General features: G+C 38.3%; 1 protein-coding gene across 7 annotated transcripts in view; it reads right to left on the reverse strand.

The window, feature by feature from the left end:
• ATRX (ATRX chromatin remodeler) overlaps positions 1–16,805 on the reverse strand; it is a 140,151-nt gene that overhangs the window by 41,480 nt on the left and 81,866 nt on the right. For all 7 annotated transcript variants that reach the window (XR_005584794.1, XM_039489126.1, XM_039489127.1 and 4 more), the window contains 6 exons: positions 15,294–15,424; positions 14,878–14,966; positions 14,498–14,670; positions 7,974–8,127; positions 7,535–7,638; positions 3,742–3,850 (listed from right to left, as the gene is read on the reverse strand). Coding sequence is in view for 6 of the 7 variants with exons in the window: in XM_039489126.1 (XP_039345060.1) it covers positions 3,742–3,850; positions 7,535–7,638; positions 7,974–8,127; positions 14,498–14,670; positions 14,878–14,966; positions 15,294–15,424 (760 nt within the window). In the remaining variant the exon portion in view is untranslated. The remainder of the gene's footprint in view (positions 1–3,741; positions 3,851–7,534; positions 7,639–7,973; positions 8,128–14,497; positions 14,671–14,877; positions 14,967–15,293; positions 15,425–16,805) is intronic.

Raw genomic sequence — 16,805 nt, forward strand, 5'->3', positions numbered from 1 at the left:
CAGCGAATGGGAGGAGAGGTGGCGTGAGGAACACAAGCAGGCGACTCAAGCAATGCTTGTACTAATGAGGGAGCAAACGGACACGCTCCGGCGACTTGTGTATGTTCTGCAGGACCGCTGCAGGACAGAGCCCCCGGCAGTATCTCTGCAACCGCCCTCCCCCGCCACAAAGTCACATACCCCCCTCACCCTAAATAACCAGGAGGATGCCCGCCCTGGGCCGTGAATACTGTCACTGCACCCCAGCAGAGTGCTCAAGTAACCAAAAGCTTTCATACCCTACGTTTGCATAAGTCCTTCCCTTCCGGACTCAAACAAGTCCCAATCCCAGTCCCATCCCATAACTGTGTACTTAAGTAATAAAAATACTTTGCTGTTAAGTACTGTTTCCGTCATGTTTTTTCACTGAAGACTGTGTTTGAATGGGGTGCGTGGGGAAGTGCGTTGCTAATTGCATAGGACAGGCACCTTTCCCAGGGTACAGACACGGGGGCCGGATCAGCAGCGGGTCACACACACAGTGCAGTCAGTAGGCACCGTGGTCGGTATGGGAGGTGGTTTCCAGGTTCTGTGTGGGCGGTGGGGATGTGACTTTTTAGCGGGGGAGGGCGGTTAAAGATCTTATACAGCGGTCCTTGTCCTGGACCGCTGAGTCACGCAGCAGAGGAATCTGTATCCGTCCTCCTCCGCCACAAGGCCACATAGCCCCCCGCACACAGAATCCCAAAAAGGAGGGATGGCAGGCTCCGTTGAAACAAGCAGTCCGGCAATGCGGACCGCTATAGGAGCAGGAGCCTGTCATTCCTTGAGTTTAGAGGCGGTCTTTACATCAGCGCACACCCTACCCACCACAGTTCATGCTCCAGTTTCAACCCTTTAACGAAAAGTCATGAATAAAGAAACCTCTCCTCAGTAACAGTGTGACATGTATTTTATTTTTACACGTGTCTTGGAAGTGGGGGAAACGGGGAGAACGGGGTATTTAACCGAAGAGGAGAGTCAACAGTAACTGGGTAAAGAAACAGGGGTAGGTTCAGCTTCTCTGAAAAAAAAACTGAACAGTCACAGGTCATGCTGCTCGCTGGTATTTAAAGAGTTCCTTGTCGCTGTCCCAGGCGCCTGTATAGGGCTTCATGAGCAAGTGCATTAGCGGGCAGGCTGGGTCACCGAGGATCACTATAGGCAAATGCACATCCACAACAGTTATTTCGTGGTACGGGAAGAAACTACCTTCCAGCAGGCGTCTGAGCAGCCCACAGTTCCTGAGAACACATGCATCAGGAACCTTGCCCGGCCATCCGACGTTCATGTTGGTAAAACGTCCCCTATGGTCTCCCAGTGCTTGCAGAACCATTGAAAAGTAGCCCAATTTCTCAGCAGCTGAATGTGGAAGAGGTGGACGATAAAGTGCGAGGAGGAGAAAACGGCGAGGATCGCAGCGGGCTCCATGCTTGCAGTGCTGTGGCGTCCACGCTGTCACTGACCAGAAAAGTGCACAAACAGATTGCCCGCAGGCGCTTTCAGGGAGGGAGGGGAGTGAGGGCGTGATTGATGGTTCAATGATGACAGTTACCCAAAACCACCCTCGACACATTTTTTCCCCCAGCAGGCATTGGGGGCCCTACCCAGCATTCCAATGGGCAGCGGGGACTGCGGGAACTGTGGGATAGCTTCCCACAGTGCACCGCTTCCAAAGTCGACGCTGGCCCCGTTAATGTGGACTCGGAAATTCGAATTAGTGTATTTAGTATGGATACACAAATTCGACTTCATAAGGTCGAATCCACAAATTCGAACTAAGTTGATTCGAAATAGTCTTGTAGTGTAGACAAGGCCTAAGATGACTCTAAATTAGGATTGGAGGGAAAAAAAATCTGTTTTTCAGTTTGCTTTATTCATCTGACAAAAACTTAATGTATAGCTGGTTTCACTGTTCAGGCAGTCTTCTTCCCCCTGTTTGTGTAGACCTTTCCAATTGCAACAGAAGGAGAAAAATTTTAAGGAAGAGGGAAACAATTATAAAACCAAAACCAAATTGACAGAGAAATTGAGGGACAGGTTTAATCACTATGGTTTAAAGTTTATATTTCAAACTTATCCACACACAACAAGGGGCCTGAAAAAACAAAACAAAACCAGCTAGAATTTTACTAGAATTTCTCCACAAAAACCAATGTCAACAATCATGAAAAATATCAGCCAACAGTTAATATTTTCAAACTGTTATATGCATCTGAAAATAGTGTCTTTTCCAACCATAACTAAATTATCCATGAAATGGTGCTACAGAAAGAGAACATTTATATTTATGAAAATTCAAAACTGTACACGAATAGCTGTGAAAATGCAATACAAAGCATACCTGTTACACTGTGAACTGTTTACTGGAGAAAACCTAACCTTGTTGAGGAGATATAAGTGATAACCTTTTCATTCACTTTAGAGCTAATTTAGTAAATATTAGCGAGATGCACTTATTGTCAGGTTAATGGGCCAATGCTGCAACAGAGTGATTCTTATTTGTTCTATTCAGAAGCTGGCTGAATATATTCAACATGTGCAAGGGATAGTAAGCATGCCACATCAAAGGACAAGGCATGTGGCATAGAGTAAACCCTATAATCAACCAACTTAATAGGAAACCTTTAACAAAATGACAGAAGTCCTTTCTTCTCAAATAAAATCCCAACATCAAATGCATTTCTCCTCATTAAGGGCGGAACCACACATTGTCAAACTCAAGTCAAAACTAAAAGTTGTTTTTAATTATTTCACTGACTTAACTCAAAGTTAAGAAAAATCATATGAAAGCTACCCCTTATTTAATTCATTAATTTTTGCAGTCTGGTCATCTCCATGTTTAGTGTAAATAGTTGTCTTTAAAATTCATTCACATGGGCCAGTATTGAGAGAGTGTGTGTCCAGAGACAAACTACAGTACTAATTTAAATGTTAACAGCTTGATGCAGTGGCCTTGCACATGCATAGTTTACATTACACACACACACAGAAAATTCTCTCCTGGATAAGACTAAAATTCCGAGACAAAAATTACATTAAGATAGAGTTAATATTAAGAATACATATTAGTAACGTAGAGTAATGTACATTATATGGATTTTGCAATTATCCCAAAGCCAAGTGTATATACCCAGGAAATTCAGAGTTAATGTTAAAAAAATTTGAAGTACAAAAATACATAGTTAGGATACTGAAATACCTTAACTCTGCCATATAGTGGCACCATGTAATAATCTCATGACTGAAGTTTAACACCCCCTTTAGGTGCGGTAGTATCAATATTTTTTACACAGGGGGCACTGAGGCACAGAGACTAAAGGCAAAACTGTCAACTAATTCTGGGTGCTCACTTTGAGATACCTAGAGCCTACTATTTCAGCATAATTAGTATTTGATAGCATTTTGTATGGTCAGAACAGAATTCCCATTCACCTTTGTTGCAATTCTGAGTTATAAGCAACTGAAAACAGGATTGTGCAACAGAAAGTGCCGGGCAACTTACCTATAAATATTACACACACACACACACACACACAAAGAAGGAGCAACAGTACAGGTACAAAACATGTAAAATGTCTTTAAAAATAATTAAAGTTCTATCACTGGTAGGATATTTTGGTATCTGCACAATCTTAAAAAAAGAGAGTTCATAAAAGTATAAAACAGATGTAGGAAGAAAAAAAGAGGTAGGAAGTAAAAAGCTACATAGAATGATCTTACCTCACATTAGTTTCATCATTAAATTCTTCAGCCCATTTCTTTCTTGACTGAGCTGTGGTTGAACCATCTAAACGATAGTAGTCAATATTTCTGAACCATTTTCCTTCACCTAGAAATTTGAAGATAAGGTGATTAAATGACACCAGCACAATATGAAAATATTAGTAGCACAATGATTAAAATACTGATCTTTCAGGGCCAGATTGATACTAAAAGTGAAGGGAGCAATCATGCAACCTCACATGAACCAGCTATTCTATAACAATCAAAATCTTTTACTCCCAAGGAACTTGCTTCTATGATGTCTGTGCCCCAAAGTACACGTGCACAAAAAAATGAAGAACCCATAAGGTGGTACCTGCCATTGCTGCTTGTCTCAGTTGAGCTGTGAAAATGATGCATTGTAACCTGAATTATGAAATATAATCCACAGCAGGATTACAGAAAAAATAGTCGTAATCATAATTTGGGACTGTAAGTATCTAAAGCCTTTACTCTAATAGTCCATACATCTTGTGATACCCCTCAATACGCATGTAGCCTTGCCCAAAATAAGAAGTGCAGAATTAGAGTTAGCTAAGAATGAAATAAAATTTATTGTCTGAATAGGATTCTACTCCCTATGTAGGGTCCAGCAGTATCGTCTTCTTCCCAAGGAAAAGTTCTCAATTTAAAAAACTTGAGCTAAGTGAAACTTCCACAAGCAGCTTTATACGGCTTGCAATTTAGAGAGACAAGGACACAATTAAGATTTGTACACCGAGGGCAAACTTTAATTGCAATATTTTCAGTAACTTTTAGTTAGCTCTTCTAAGATTCGCGTGTTTCCCAGCCCCCTTTGTCATATCAAATTTCCAGAGGTCTGGACACATTTGCAACAAAATCAGGTGAGTTTCTTGTTTAATTTCAGTGCAAAAGTTAATTGTAAAAAGTAACTACTTTTAACCTTTAGGCATTATGCCAGTAACCCTAATTTTCTAATTGATCTTTGTAGTTTGTATGTTTTCAATTACTCTAGGCTGCAGTCTCTCTCATACAAATTGTACCCCTTAGGTAAATGCTTGAAAGGGGATTTCAAAAAGTCAAGGTATAATCATTTTGGAGCTGAAATTTAGAACAGCTGCTTGAGTTTAATTAGCCTGTGAGTTATGGCTACTTCTTGCCAAATGTAAAAAAAATTACAGCTGATAGAAGCAGATTTTTTTCTTCCCTTTTAGAACTAACCTTTCATTTTCTCTGGAGGTCAAGGTTTATTTACACAAAATGAACCCCACTGGGCCATCAATTAAAATCAGAGCAGCTCTTGTAGGAAGTAGCAATGCTGAGTGACAATGAATTATGAGAAACTGCATGCTAAGTCATGCCAGAGATGTCTATATAGAATTGATGACCTAGTTGTACATCAACAGAACCACCACAAACAGGAAAAACCAAAGACCATGTAAAATTAGCTCAGGTTATATGGACAGGCTACAAAGACATATACAGCTCAGAGGTCACAGATGACCAGTGTTCTGAAGCAAAATACTGGAAATATTCTTTAGAAGCTTGTTATATGGACAACAGAGCTCCAGGTAATAAAGCAGCAATGAGCAATAAATACATATATAAATAGAGAACAGCTGGAGATCTATCTATTTCTAGCTAGCTAACTATGATACTGATATTTCTAAGTCCCTGTATCACTTGGTATTTAATTGCCCAACACCATGCTGCCAACATTTAAGGAATGTTATATAAATTCATATAAAAAAATAGTGTGAAATGTCTTTCACTGCAAGATTAGAGAGATGCTGTAAAGCAAAATGCTACAGTACACACGTACATCTCTGGTTAGAGAAAAAAGTCCACACTACCAACACATTACTAAGAAAATATGATCTAATACGATATACCTTGTTCCATGTGTGAGAACATGAAAAAGCCTATTTCAATGCAACACAAGGGAGCAGGTTTAGATTTAGAAATGTGTGTGTGATTAAAATCTCAAAATATTAAATTTTTCAGCACAACCACTGTCAGTCATTTCCTTTAATAACCCTTTCTTAAAAATGAGGATCAGACTCAGTGTTTTTCCATTTGTAAAATTGTTTTCATTTTGTAGGCCCCTGACTAAACCTTCCGCTCACTATTTCTAGAAGACAGACATCTCATCTGCTTAGAATAGTATTTTATATATATATATATATATATATATATATATATATATATATATATAATATGAAATATAGCACGCGCCTGAAATCAGTAGCAACAGCAGGTGGGGTAGACAGCATGCAATCGGACCAATAGCCCTCCCATATTTGGTGATGTTGGGAAAGAGTAGCAACTTTTCTGGTCTGAGAATGAATTAGCTATTTAATCTGCCCTCCATCTAGAATGAACAAAATGCTAAAAAAGAATAATTAGCTTCACAATTTTAAAGTCTGTTGTGCAGGTGACAAGTTGAAATGTGAGCATTACTGTCACAGGAAAAGGGTGATAAGCAGCATTCAACCTGAGTAACAGATCCATACTCTTTAAAGGGTTAATAAACTAGCTGTGTAATGGACTCCTTCATCTTGACACCCCTAAATGATTAAGAGGAAAGATTTAGAGTATCACATTGTGGTTTCTATTTGCAAAGTTTAAGAAACTAATCTATTGTTTCCATTCAGAATGCTCTCTTCAAATATCCAGAACTTTTATTTCAAAAACAAAGCGCACAGCCCTTATTCAAGATTATAAATGTGCCAAACTGAAAGATTTAAAAAGGAGCCATTTTTGAGATAATCAAATGCAAAATAATTAAACATCTGAAAAAAATCTTAGATAAAATATAGCCTCCTCAACATGTTAAATACATTTAGAAATGAGGCACACATTTGAAACCAAGCCTGAGAAATGTCACCAGCAAATGTACTTTTTTGGTGATCTGCATAGCTGACCACGGGGTTTAGAATGGAACTAACATCTGAAACAAACAATATTTACCTATTATATTTTACATGTCTGATTAATGTCTGTGCTTCAGTTTGATTCTCATAATACTCATGTGAGGTAGGTATTATCACCCCCTTCTTTTAGAAGAGGTACAGATAGACAGGTTAAGTGACTTGCTGAAGGCCACCCAGTGAGACTGTGCCAGATGTGGGATTAGTATGCAAGACTTCCTGGCCCTTGGGCCCATATTCAGTCCACACAATACCGTACCATATACCATACCAACTACAGAATTAGCATACATATATTCAAGAACAAATACATTAAGGAGTTTAATAACTAATTTTCTTAGTGACTTTCATAGGCAAAAAAATAATTCTTCCTTCTGCAGATGCCTCCATCACCAAATTAATTTTACAGAACAATTTTGAGCTGGAAAGATGGAAATATTACAGATGCTACACCAAATTATACAATGTGTTGTCCCAAAAATACAAAAACTAGCTAAAGATCAACTTATTTATATTGATTTTGGCAAGTCATCTGGAGAATTGAATCAATTTTACTCAAATTTATCCTTCTAGAGAATGTTACAATAATCAAACAACATCTTGAGATAGACCCAATGTTTCACTTTTTCTTTAAAAAGGAGTTTGGACCACAATATGTCAAATATTGGGTTTTCTACAGAGATATCCCCAGTGACAAGCAGGGAAACCAGAGGAATTAGCAATAGGTCAGTTAAGTGAAAAAAAAAATCAGTGTACCCTGGATTGGATTAAAATTCACACCTATACTATCTGTAGCAGAAAATTATATTAAATTCTCTTCACTGTCACTGTTTCGGAAGATATAGAAATGCTATACTAACCTTTATAAATAACAGGTTTATCTTTGTCAGTTTTGTCCCTGCTTGCCAGTTCCAGAAAATCTTCTATCAAATCCAGTGATATTAGAGACTGGCTAAAAACTAGACTGAAAAGAGAAATACGGAAATATACAACATTTTCCACTAAAATTCATTCAGTACATGTAATTATTGTATTGTTTTGCTTTACTTCTCTTCTTTCACCCTGATCGTGATCTTTAAAACAGAGTGAACGTCTTTGGTGGAGTATAGGACAAGCATGGAACGCTCTTCTGATAAAAATAAGTTAAACACACACATCTCTAACGCAAACTGAGCTACAGCGCTGAGCTCAAAATAAGCATTAACAAAGGGTGGACAATAAAGAATGCTAAGGCAGAATAGTATATTTAAACAATTTAAAAAAATTCCACAAATCTATATATTATTTAACATGACTTACACTTTATCTCCAAGCTCCTCTGCCATGCGAAGAATTTCAAAGAGAAGCATCATTTTCCCAGAATGTTCCAATACTTCAGCATCTGCATCGGTTACAAAATCTTTGTACCAGTCTGGAGCTGGGCTGCCTGGATTGGAAGAGGATGTGGCTTTACCTGTAGAACAAAAATACTATTAAGCTAAAAAGAATCTCCTTAAAATGAAGGCATGAGAGACTTTTCCTAAAATGCAAATGTTTAAAAACTCTTAAGATTTTAAAGATTTTAAGACTTTAAAAACTCTTAAGATGCCAATTTTTAAAAGTGACGCCAGTTTTTTAAAAAGGGCTCCAGAGGTGATTCCAGCAGTAACAGGCCAGTAAGTCTGACTTCAGTACCGGGCAAACTGATTGAAAATATAGTAAAGAACAAAACTGTCTGACACATAGATGAACATAATTTATTGGGGGAAATAGTCAACATGGTTTCTGTAAAGGGAAATCATGCCTCACCAATCTACCAGAATTCTCTGAGGGGGTCAACAAACATCTGGACAAAGGATATAGTGGATATAGTGTACTTAGATTTTCAGAAAGCCTTCAACAAGGTCCCTCATCAAAGGCTCTTGAGCAAAGTAAGCTGTCATGGGATAAGAGGGAAGGTCCTCCCATGAATTGGTAACTGGTTAAAAGATAGGAAACAAAGGGAAGAAATAAATGGTCAGTTTTCAGAATGGAGAGAGGTAAATAGTGGTAGCCCCCAGTCCTATTCAACATATTCATAAATGATCTGGAAAAAGGGGTAAACAGTGAGGGGGCAAAATTTGCAGATGATACAGAATTGCTCAAGATAGTTAAGTTCCAGGCAGACTGTGAAGAGCTATAAAAGGATCTCTAAAAACTGGGTGACTGGGCAACAAAATGGCAGATGAAATTCAATGTTGATAAATGCAAAGTAATGCACATTGGAAAACATAATCCCAACTATATGTATAAAAAAATGGGGTCTAAATTGGCTGTTACCACTCAAGAAAGAGCTTGGAGTCATTGTGGCTAGTGCTCTGAAAACATCCACTCAATGTGCAGTGGCAGTCAAAAAAGCGAACAGAATGTTGGGAATCATTAAGAAAAGGATAAGACAGACAGAAAATATATTTCTTCTATATTAATCCATGGTACACCCACATCAATACTGCATGCAAATGTGGTTGCCCCATCTCAAAAACGATATGCTGGAATTGGAAAAGGTTCAGAAAAGGGCAACAAAAATTATTAGGGGTATGGAACGGCTGCCTTATGAGGAGAGATTAATAAGACTGACTTTTCAGTTTGGAAAAGAGACGACTGGGGTCGGGACGGGGGGGGATATGACAGAGGTCTATAAAATCATGACTGGTGTGGAGAAAGTAAATAAAGTGTTCTTTACTCCTCATATCACAAGAACTAGGGGTCCCCAAATGAAATTAATAGGCAGCAGGTTTAAAACAAACAAAAAGAAGTATTTCTTCACACAACGCACAGTCAACCTGTAGAACTCCTTGCCAGAGGATGTTGTGAAGGCCAAGATTATAATAGGATTTTCTTTTTTCTTCAAAAAAGTGGTAGATAAGTTCATGGAGGATAGGTCCATCAATGGCAATTAGCCAGGATGGACAGGGATGGTGTCCCTAGCCTCTGTTTGCCAGAGGCTGGGAATGGGTGATGGGATGGATCACTCAGTGATTACCTGTTCTGTTCAATCCCTCGGGGGCACCTGGCATTGGCCACTGTCAGAAGACCGGATACGGGGCTAGATGGACGTTTGGTATGACCCAGTATGGCCATTCTTATGTTGAAGATATAGAAGGCTTATCCCTTCAACCAAAGGTTCTGCCAGTTAGTGGTATGGAATTAAAGAGACTAGTCTGTTATCCTCAGAGGGTCATTAGCTACCACACACTTTTTCTGTGTTATGTACTGCTTTAACTCATAGTCCTGTCACCTGCCATTTTCCTAAAGTAGCATTCAACTTCTTCATCCACAACTAATGTTTGCTTCCTAAAACTCAATCACAGATTTTACAAGAATGATATAACTGCTTTTAAAATACTGATCTTAAATCCCAAGCAAATATCTACAACCCCTAGAAAGAACACTGTACTTGGGCCTTGGGGTTATCTAGTTCAACCAACCAGAGCTATGTAGGATTCTTCCCAACAATACATTTTCTTGCATTTAGGGGGTAGGGAGTGGGGGAAATAGTTTTAACTTATCTCAGTGATGAGACTTTAAAACAATCAAACAAACAAAAAAAACTCTTTGCAAAAGGCACAATATACAGGAAGTAATATCAAAACTCAAGTTTGGAATTTGTTTCTTTTGCAACAGTTAACATCAAGTACAAAACAATTATTTTTTTAAACACATTCCTGTTAATGGTGTCATCCATATTTGCCTAGAAAAGGGATTCTAATATTTAGTTGTTTAACAAAAAAAGCAAAAGGAGGAGACAATTTTTATATGATTATTAAAAATCCATACTGAGGTAATACTCAGAGGCCTTCATCAGGAAAGATCCTTTGTACTAGGCACTGTACAAGTACACTCAGAGTCTCTCCCTAAAGAGTTTACATTTTGTATTGGAACATAAATGCCTTCCTAATTCAAGTCTATATAACGTTATTGACTTGAGATCATAAATAGTTGTCTAATCTGCTATTTACATAAAACATTGAGTTAACTTGCCACTTCTATATCCTAATAAACTGACTTCAGTCAAACTTTGAGCAAGTGATGATACATCTGAGTCACTCTTCCTAAAAATGTAGAAGATTAAAAGGGGTAAATCTTACAAGCTAGAGAGAATTAGGAAAGTCTGTATCTCACTGTATTTTTGTGCCAAAATAACTGCATACCCAACAAAACAAGCAACATTTGTTTAGTTCTAGTTTTGCCATTCAACAACACCTGGTTGTGAACTATTTGAAATAGAGCATGCTCTCCTTCCAGGGTATCAGTATTCTCTCTATCTGTTGTGAAAGACCGTTGAATTCAAATATACATGAAGACTTATTTGCAACCTCATCATTTGATCCTGAAAAGTAGACAGGAATCAGGAGCTGACTTTATTTATGTTACCTACATTCTTTTTACGGTGCTGTATGTTTCTGCCTTTAATCTCCTTTGCTTTAGTGTGATAAATATTGATTTATTAGAATTACACTACAAACCTTCTTTCACTTAAAAACTTTGATCTTACTGAAGTATTTACTTATACAGAATATTTTTCTCCTATTATCTTGATACTAATTCAAAACATTCAACTTTTAAGACCACATATAGCAAACTAGCTGAAAGGCAACTTCATCGTGACAGAACAGTCATCCTCAACATTTCTGCAAATACCTCCTTCAGTGCAGAGGAAGAAATTAACCTGCAAAAGAACTCTCATTTGAAAATATCTTTGCACATATTTTTTTAAGCATACTTTTAAATAAATGCTGAATTCTGTCCCTAATGTAGGCTGGTGTGACTGTGTTTAAGTCATGTTAGTGACACTGTTTGTTGTTAATACCTGACACAATGCAGCATGTAAAAGATGCAGGCTGTGCATGTCTCACCTATAAATTTCTGTTTTTGAAAGTATGTATGTATCACACAACATTTAGTTGTACTGCTGCTATATCAATTTTCTTTAAAAAGTTAAACAGACTGTGAAATTAGAATAAGTATGAAAGAGCCACTGTATATATCGGGGGGGGGCAAACTTTTTGGCCCGAGGGCCACATTGGGGAATAGAAATTTTATGGCAGGCCATGAATGCTCACAAAATTGGGGTGGTGGTGCAGGCTGGGGCTGAGGAGTTTGGGGTGTAAGAGAGTGCTTTGGGCTGGGACCGAGGGGTTCGGAGGGCAGGGGTGTGGGAAGGGATGCAGGTTCCAGCTGGGGGTGCAGGCTCTGGGATGAGGATGAGAGGTTTGGAGAGTGGGAGGGGGATCAGGGATGGGGCAGGGACATGGGGGGCAGGCTCCGAGCGGCGTTTACCTCAAGCCTGGGGTGGCCTCCGACCCTGCGCCCAACAGAGGGACAGACAAAAAGGGGAGTACAAAGAAACTATGGAGACAATATTGGTCAGCATGCTAGACAGTGGTTTCAACACAGCAGCAGCCTAACCGTCATTAAGCATTTTGTAACCATGACAAAGGAATGTTTAAGGAGGGTTTTGAAGGAGTATGATGAAGTAGGTGTTGAGGAAGTTTAGAGGGAGGTCCTCCCAAGCATGTGCAAAAGGTCCTTGTTTGAAAATTTAACAAGTGAGCTACAAGCATGGGATGACTGAAAGCAGCTGACATCTCAATAGTGAATGAGTAAGGATAGGCTGTGAAGAGCCTTTAAAGAGAGGAAAAGTAGCTTATGTTATGCAAAAGCATAAGGAGAGCTAGTGGAGGAATGCAAAGAGGGGGGACATGGTTAAAGTGATGGGCAAGGAGAAGTATCTTTACAATTTTGAATGGATATGAGAAGGGCAAGATTACATTCATCACTGCCACAGAAAAGGATGTTGCAGAAATCAAGGTGCGAGACATCCATCTCCGAGAGAGGCTGAGATTTTAGTTTGGACAGAAGGAGGCAGATCTGGAGTAAAGGTAGATCTAGGAGAAATAAGGTGTAGAGGGAGAAGCGAAAGCAAACAAGGAATACCACAAAAAATTGTGAGGGGGTTGGGGGGGGGTGGGAGGAGAATTCTCCAAAGGACATGCTGAAGGAGCAATCAGAGAAGGAGAACTATGAAAGGTCAGAGTCATGGAAGCCAAGGGAAGATAAGATTTCAAGACGAACGTGGTCAATAGTGTCAAAATCAGCTCACAGTTCAAGGATGGAGTATTAGTTCAGCACTTTGGCTAGAAAGAGGTCATTAGAGAGACTTTGGTAAGAGTGGTTTCAGTGGAATGCAAGGATCAGAAGATAGACTGAAGAAGAACCCCAGAGACTGACTGTAGACAGCACATTCAAGAACTCAGAGATGAAAGGAAGGGAGAGGAGGGGGCAGTAGTTGGAGAGGCAAATGGATCAAAGGTGTGTTTTTTAAGATGAGAGAAACTGAAGTATGCTTGAATTGTGAAAAAAAACCCAGAGGAGAGTCAGAGTATTGGAGAAAAGAGTAAGGAAATGGATGAGAACGTGGGTAGGTGAGCAGGAGATGGGAGGGCATGGGGTCACTGGGGAATTAGAGGAGGACAATAGATGAGAAACTTCTGTGTCTTTGAGAGAGGAGGAGGGGAGAACTATAGGAAGAGAAGAGAAGTCAAGCCTAGCAGAGGGAGAAGGTCACATTGTATTTTATCAACTTTTTCTTGGAAGAAATCAGCAAGATCATGTGTGGGAAGAGAAGTGGAGGCAGGAAAGGAAGGCAGTCTTCATCCCTTATGTTACTGAATCCCATCCTTTCAGACAAGACCCGGGACACAATCCAAAATCCACCAATAAATCCAGATGAGTCAAATGATAGTGAACGAACCACTTAGTTCAAAATGATACCTGTATGTGTAAGGGGACAAGCCTATACTTATATGTGCGATGGGATCACATCTATTCCCATCTTAATCTCATTCCAGAATTTGCATACAGGAGACATACTCACAGCAGTCTACAGTGCAGGTGGACCTTTTATATCTGAAGCAAGATGGAAACAGGGCAAAGCCTCCTCAAACTCACACTGTACCAAGCATCCATTTTAAAACTACGTATATGAAGTTAGATGAGGTCATGGATAGTAGATAGATAGTAGTAGTATTATCCACTAACATTGGAGTGATTTGTGATTAGTAAGAAATGGTATGACAGATTATCTTCTTTTTATTATTATAAATTAATGCTGGTAATATATTCCTATATATATTATCTATATATAAAAGATTCACTTACAAATGATTCCCATCTCTCAGCAGAAACAGAAAACAAGATTATTTAAAAACAACTATTTGAAAGTGAAGTTTACAGATGTATGCAGGCTGAACAACAAATCTCACAACAGCCACCTTATTCTAGCTCTATTACAGCCATCTGCTAGCTCAACATCCAAATAAAATTCCAGATGCATCAATGAATTATGTAGAATATTGTTGTCACTAATCTTTCTGTTCAGATTTCCTCACAGATCCCATTTAGAAGAAGGTGAAAAGTAACACATTTCTCTATCATCCAGCAGCACTGTTCGCCTCTGAATTCTACTCAGAATCGACCTTAAGTTTTACAAGAATGGGCATTTTGCTCAAAAATAAAAGAAAAAGAACAATTATTTGTTAGTTGCTCTGTCACAACACAAACTCACCTTAGGCTGATTTGCCCTTTGTTTTCTAAAAGATATATCATTACAAGTGTATCTATATTAGGGTTTGTTTTGGGGGAGGGGAATTGGTGGGGAGAATGGCTTTACTGAACTGAGGACTCATCAGTTCTAACCAGGCACAGTATAAGCATGGACTGCACTAATTCCCAGCCTTGTCAAGATCACCTTTTTTCAAAATGATGCAGCATCATATCCTGGTTTACTTGTGCATTACACTCACCTTCATCTGACTTTACAGCCAATGGAGGGTTGTTTGCAAGTTCCTCTGTATTTCCTTCTCCACCCCCACGAGATCTTGAATTCCAGACTTTAATCACTTCAACATCATTATCACTTCCACTTCCACTTGAGCTACTCTCTTTCTTTGCTTTTTTCCCCTTGGATTTTTTTTTCCTAGAAACAGAATATTGTACGTTCACTATTTAAAAATCTGCAGGTGACAGATCCAACAGCTGTAACAGTAAAAAAAACAAAAACAAAAAAAAAAAACCACCAACTCCCTCCCCAAATTATTGCTCAAATTTTCGTTACTTTAAAAGAAATTAATCGAACAGAATTTAAGTTAAGCATGTATGTTTCACACAGAAAAGCTCAATTTACTTAGCATAATCATCAGAGCTTAAACTCATTGAAGTTTCATCTGAATCTGAAGCTATGAACTCATCCAAACTGTCTTCATCAAAGTAGCCCTGAAAAACAAAATTAATATTCTTAAAACACAGATTTTATTAAGTCCCATCATCTAGACTGAAGCCTCAATTAAACATCTGTTTATTCATCATTTAAACAAATGAAGAGTTCAGTGAGAGATCAACATTTCAAAATGTTTTAATGACGACAAAATTTCCAGGAAAAAAGGAATTCTTGCCATAACTGAAATAGCCAGCAAAATCACTGTGCCCCACAGCAACAGAAATTTTCATTAATTTGCCAAAAATCTACCTAGCATTTGTCATGTCTTATCTGGAAAGTTTTCAATAGAGGCAGAAGTATGTATTTTGATATATCTAATTTACCTTATTTTCTTTACTAATATAGTCCAGCTGCAAACACCAAGGGTGAGTCCAGATTCTGCTTAACATCTGGAAGTCCTGGAAGAGCTTAGCTCCAGCTTTGCCTCTTCCACCTTCACTGCCACTACCTACACCTGACAATAAAGTTCAGATTATAGAATGAAAGCTTGAAGTAAGTTTGCCATATACTGTTCCCCCTTTGAACAACACATTTGTTTAGTATAGAGTGTTCTCTCCAGGTGCACATCTCACATTGTAATTTCTCTTTTGAAGAGTTCAAATTACCTAGTTACAGGATTTTTTCCTAGTTAAAATGGTCAAAATTAGATTTCCATCTTTTTCTTGATAATGAGTTACATGATAACATTTTTACAAAGGAGTACATTCTTTCTTCAATGGGAATTCATATAAATCCCAGTGAAGGGGCACTCATGTTTATTCAAGTTTGTAAAAGCAATTATTTATAAAACCTAAGATTAATATAAATGTTATGATTTTTTAAAGTTTCAATTAATTCAGATCATTTTCCTTACATATTTTGTAACTTTAACTGTGTGAATCTAAAACAGCCAGAAGGTGTAAATACCTTGTCTATTTTCATTGACCAAGCTGAATTTGCTGCAAAAAGTGAACAGCATTTGCGGTGAACGACTGGATTACATTTTTTTTTTATTTTTTAATAGCGTAAAGCAGAGGTGTCCAACCTATGGCCCACCAGACCATTTCATAAGGCCTGCGGCCTGCTTCAACACAATATAGTAACAGACGATTCATTGGTGTTTTGTCATCAGGTTTACATCATTTTATGTGTTCTATGATTTTTTTTTTCTGTTTTCTATAATGCTGATACACGTTTTATGCACTGGATTTCTTTATTTGTTTTTAAATAGACAATACCGTACATAGAAACAACCTATCTAAATACATACAAAACAATCTGTTGGCTCACACACGTTTGTGCTTAGGTTTATGTGGCCCACCTGTGTAATAAGGTTGGGAACCACTGGCCGAAAGGGTTGACAAAGAAACACTATCAACTTGAAGTTTTTGAAATTGACTTATTTGTACATTGAAGCCTGTTTAAACAAAATAACTGGGAAAATCATACATTTTCTGAATCACAAAAATAAATGCCTGTGGGTGAACCAGGCTCAAAAACTTGTTCAAGAATTTCAGTCAACAGGCTATAGAATAAGACTGTAGTAAAATGAAAGCATAAGGGAAAGTATGATAGCAAGCTGCTTTTTGCCACATTATAAAGAGTTACTCTATAGTTAGCTCCACGTAATAATTATTCCTTTATGTTCCTAATAAAATGTAAAAATAACACTGGTAGCTGGGGATGGCTCTCACTGATCTGGAAGGGTCCCTACAAAAGCACAAAGTTCAGATGTCCTAACTCCATGTTACAGAAACACAGAAGAGACCATCTCCCCTAAAATCTGTCATGCAATTAACAAAATTATTACAGATGATATATAATATTTTCTACATTAATGAAAAGTGGAAAAACTA

This window comes from Mauremys reevesii, linkage group 9, assembly GCF_016161935.1.
Source record: "Mauremys reevesii isolate NIE-2019 linkage group 9, ASM1616193v1, whole genome shotgun sequence".
Taxonomy (NCBI): domain Eukaryota; kingdom Metazoa; phylum Chordata; order Testudines; family Geoemydidae; genus Mauremys; species Mauremys reevesii.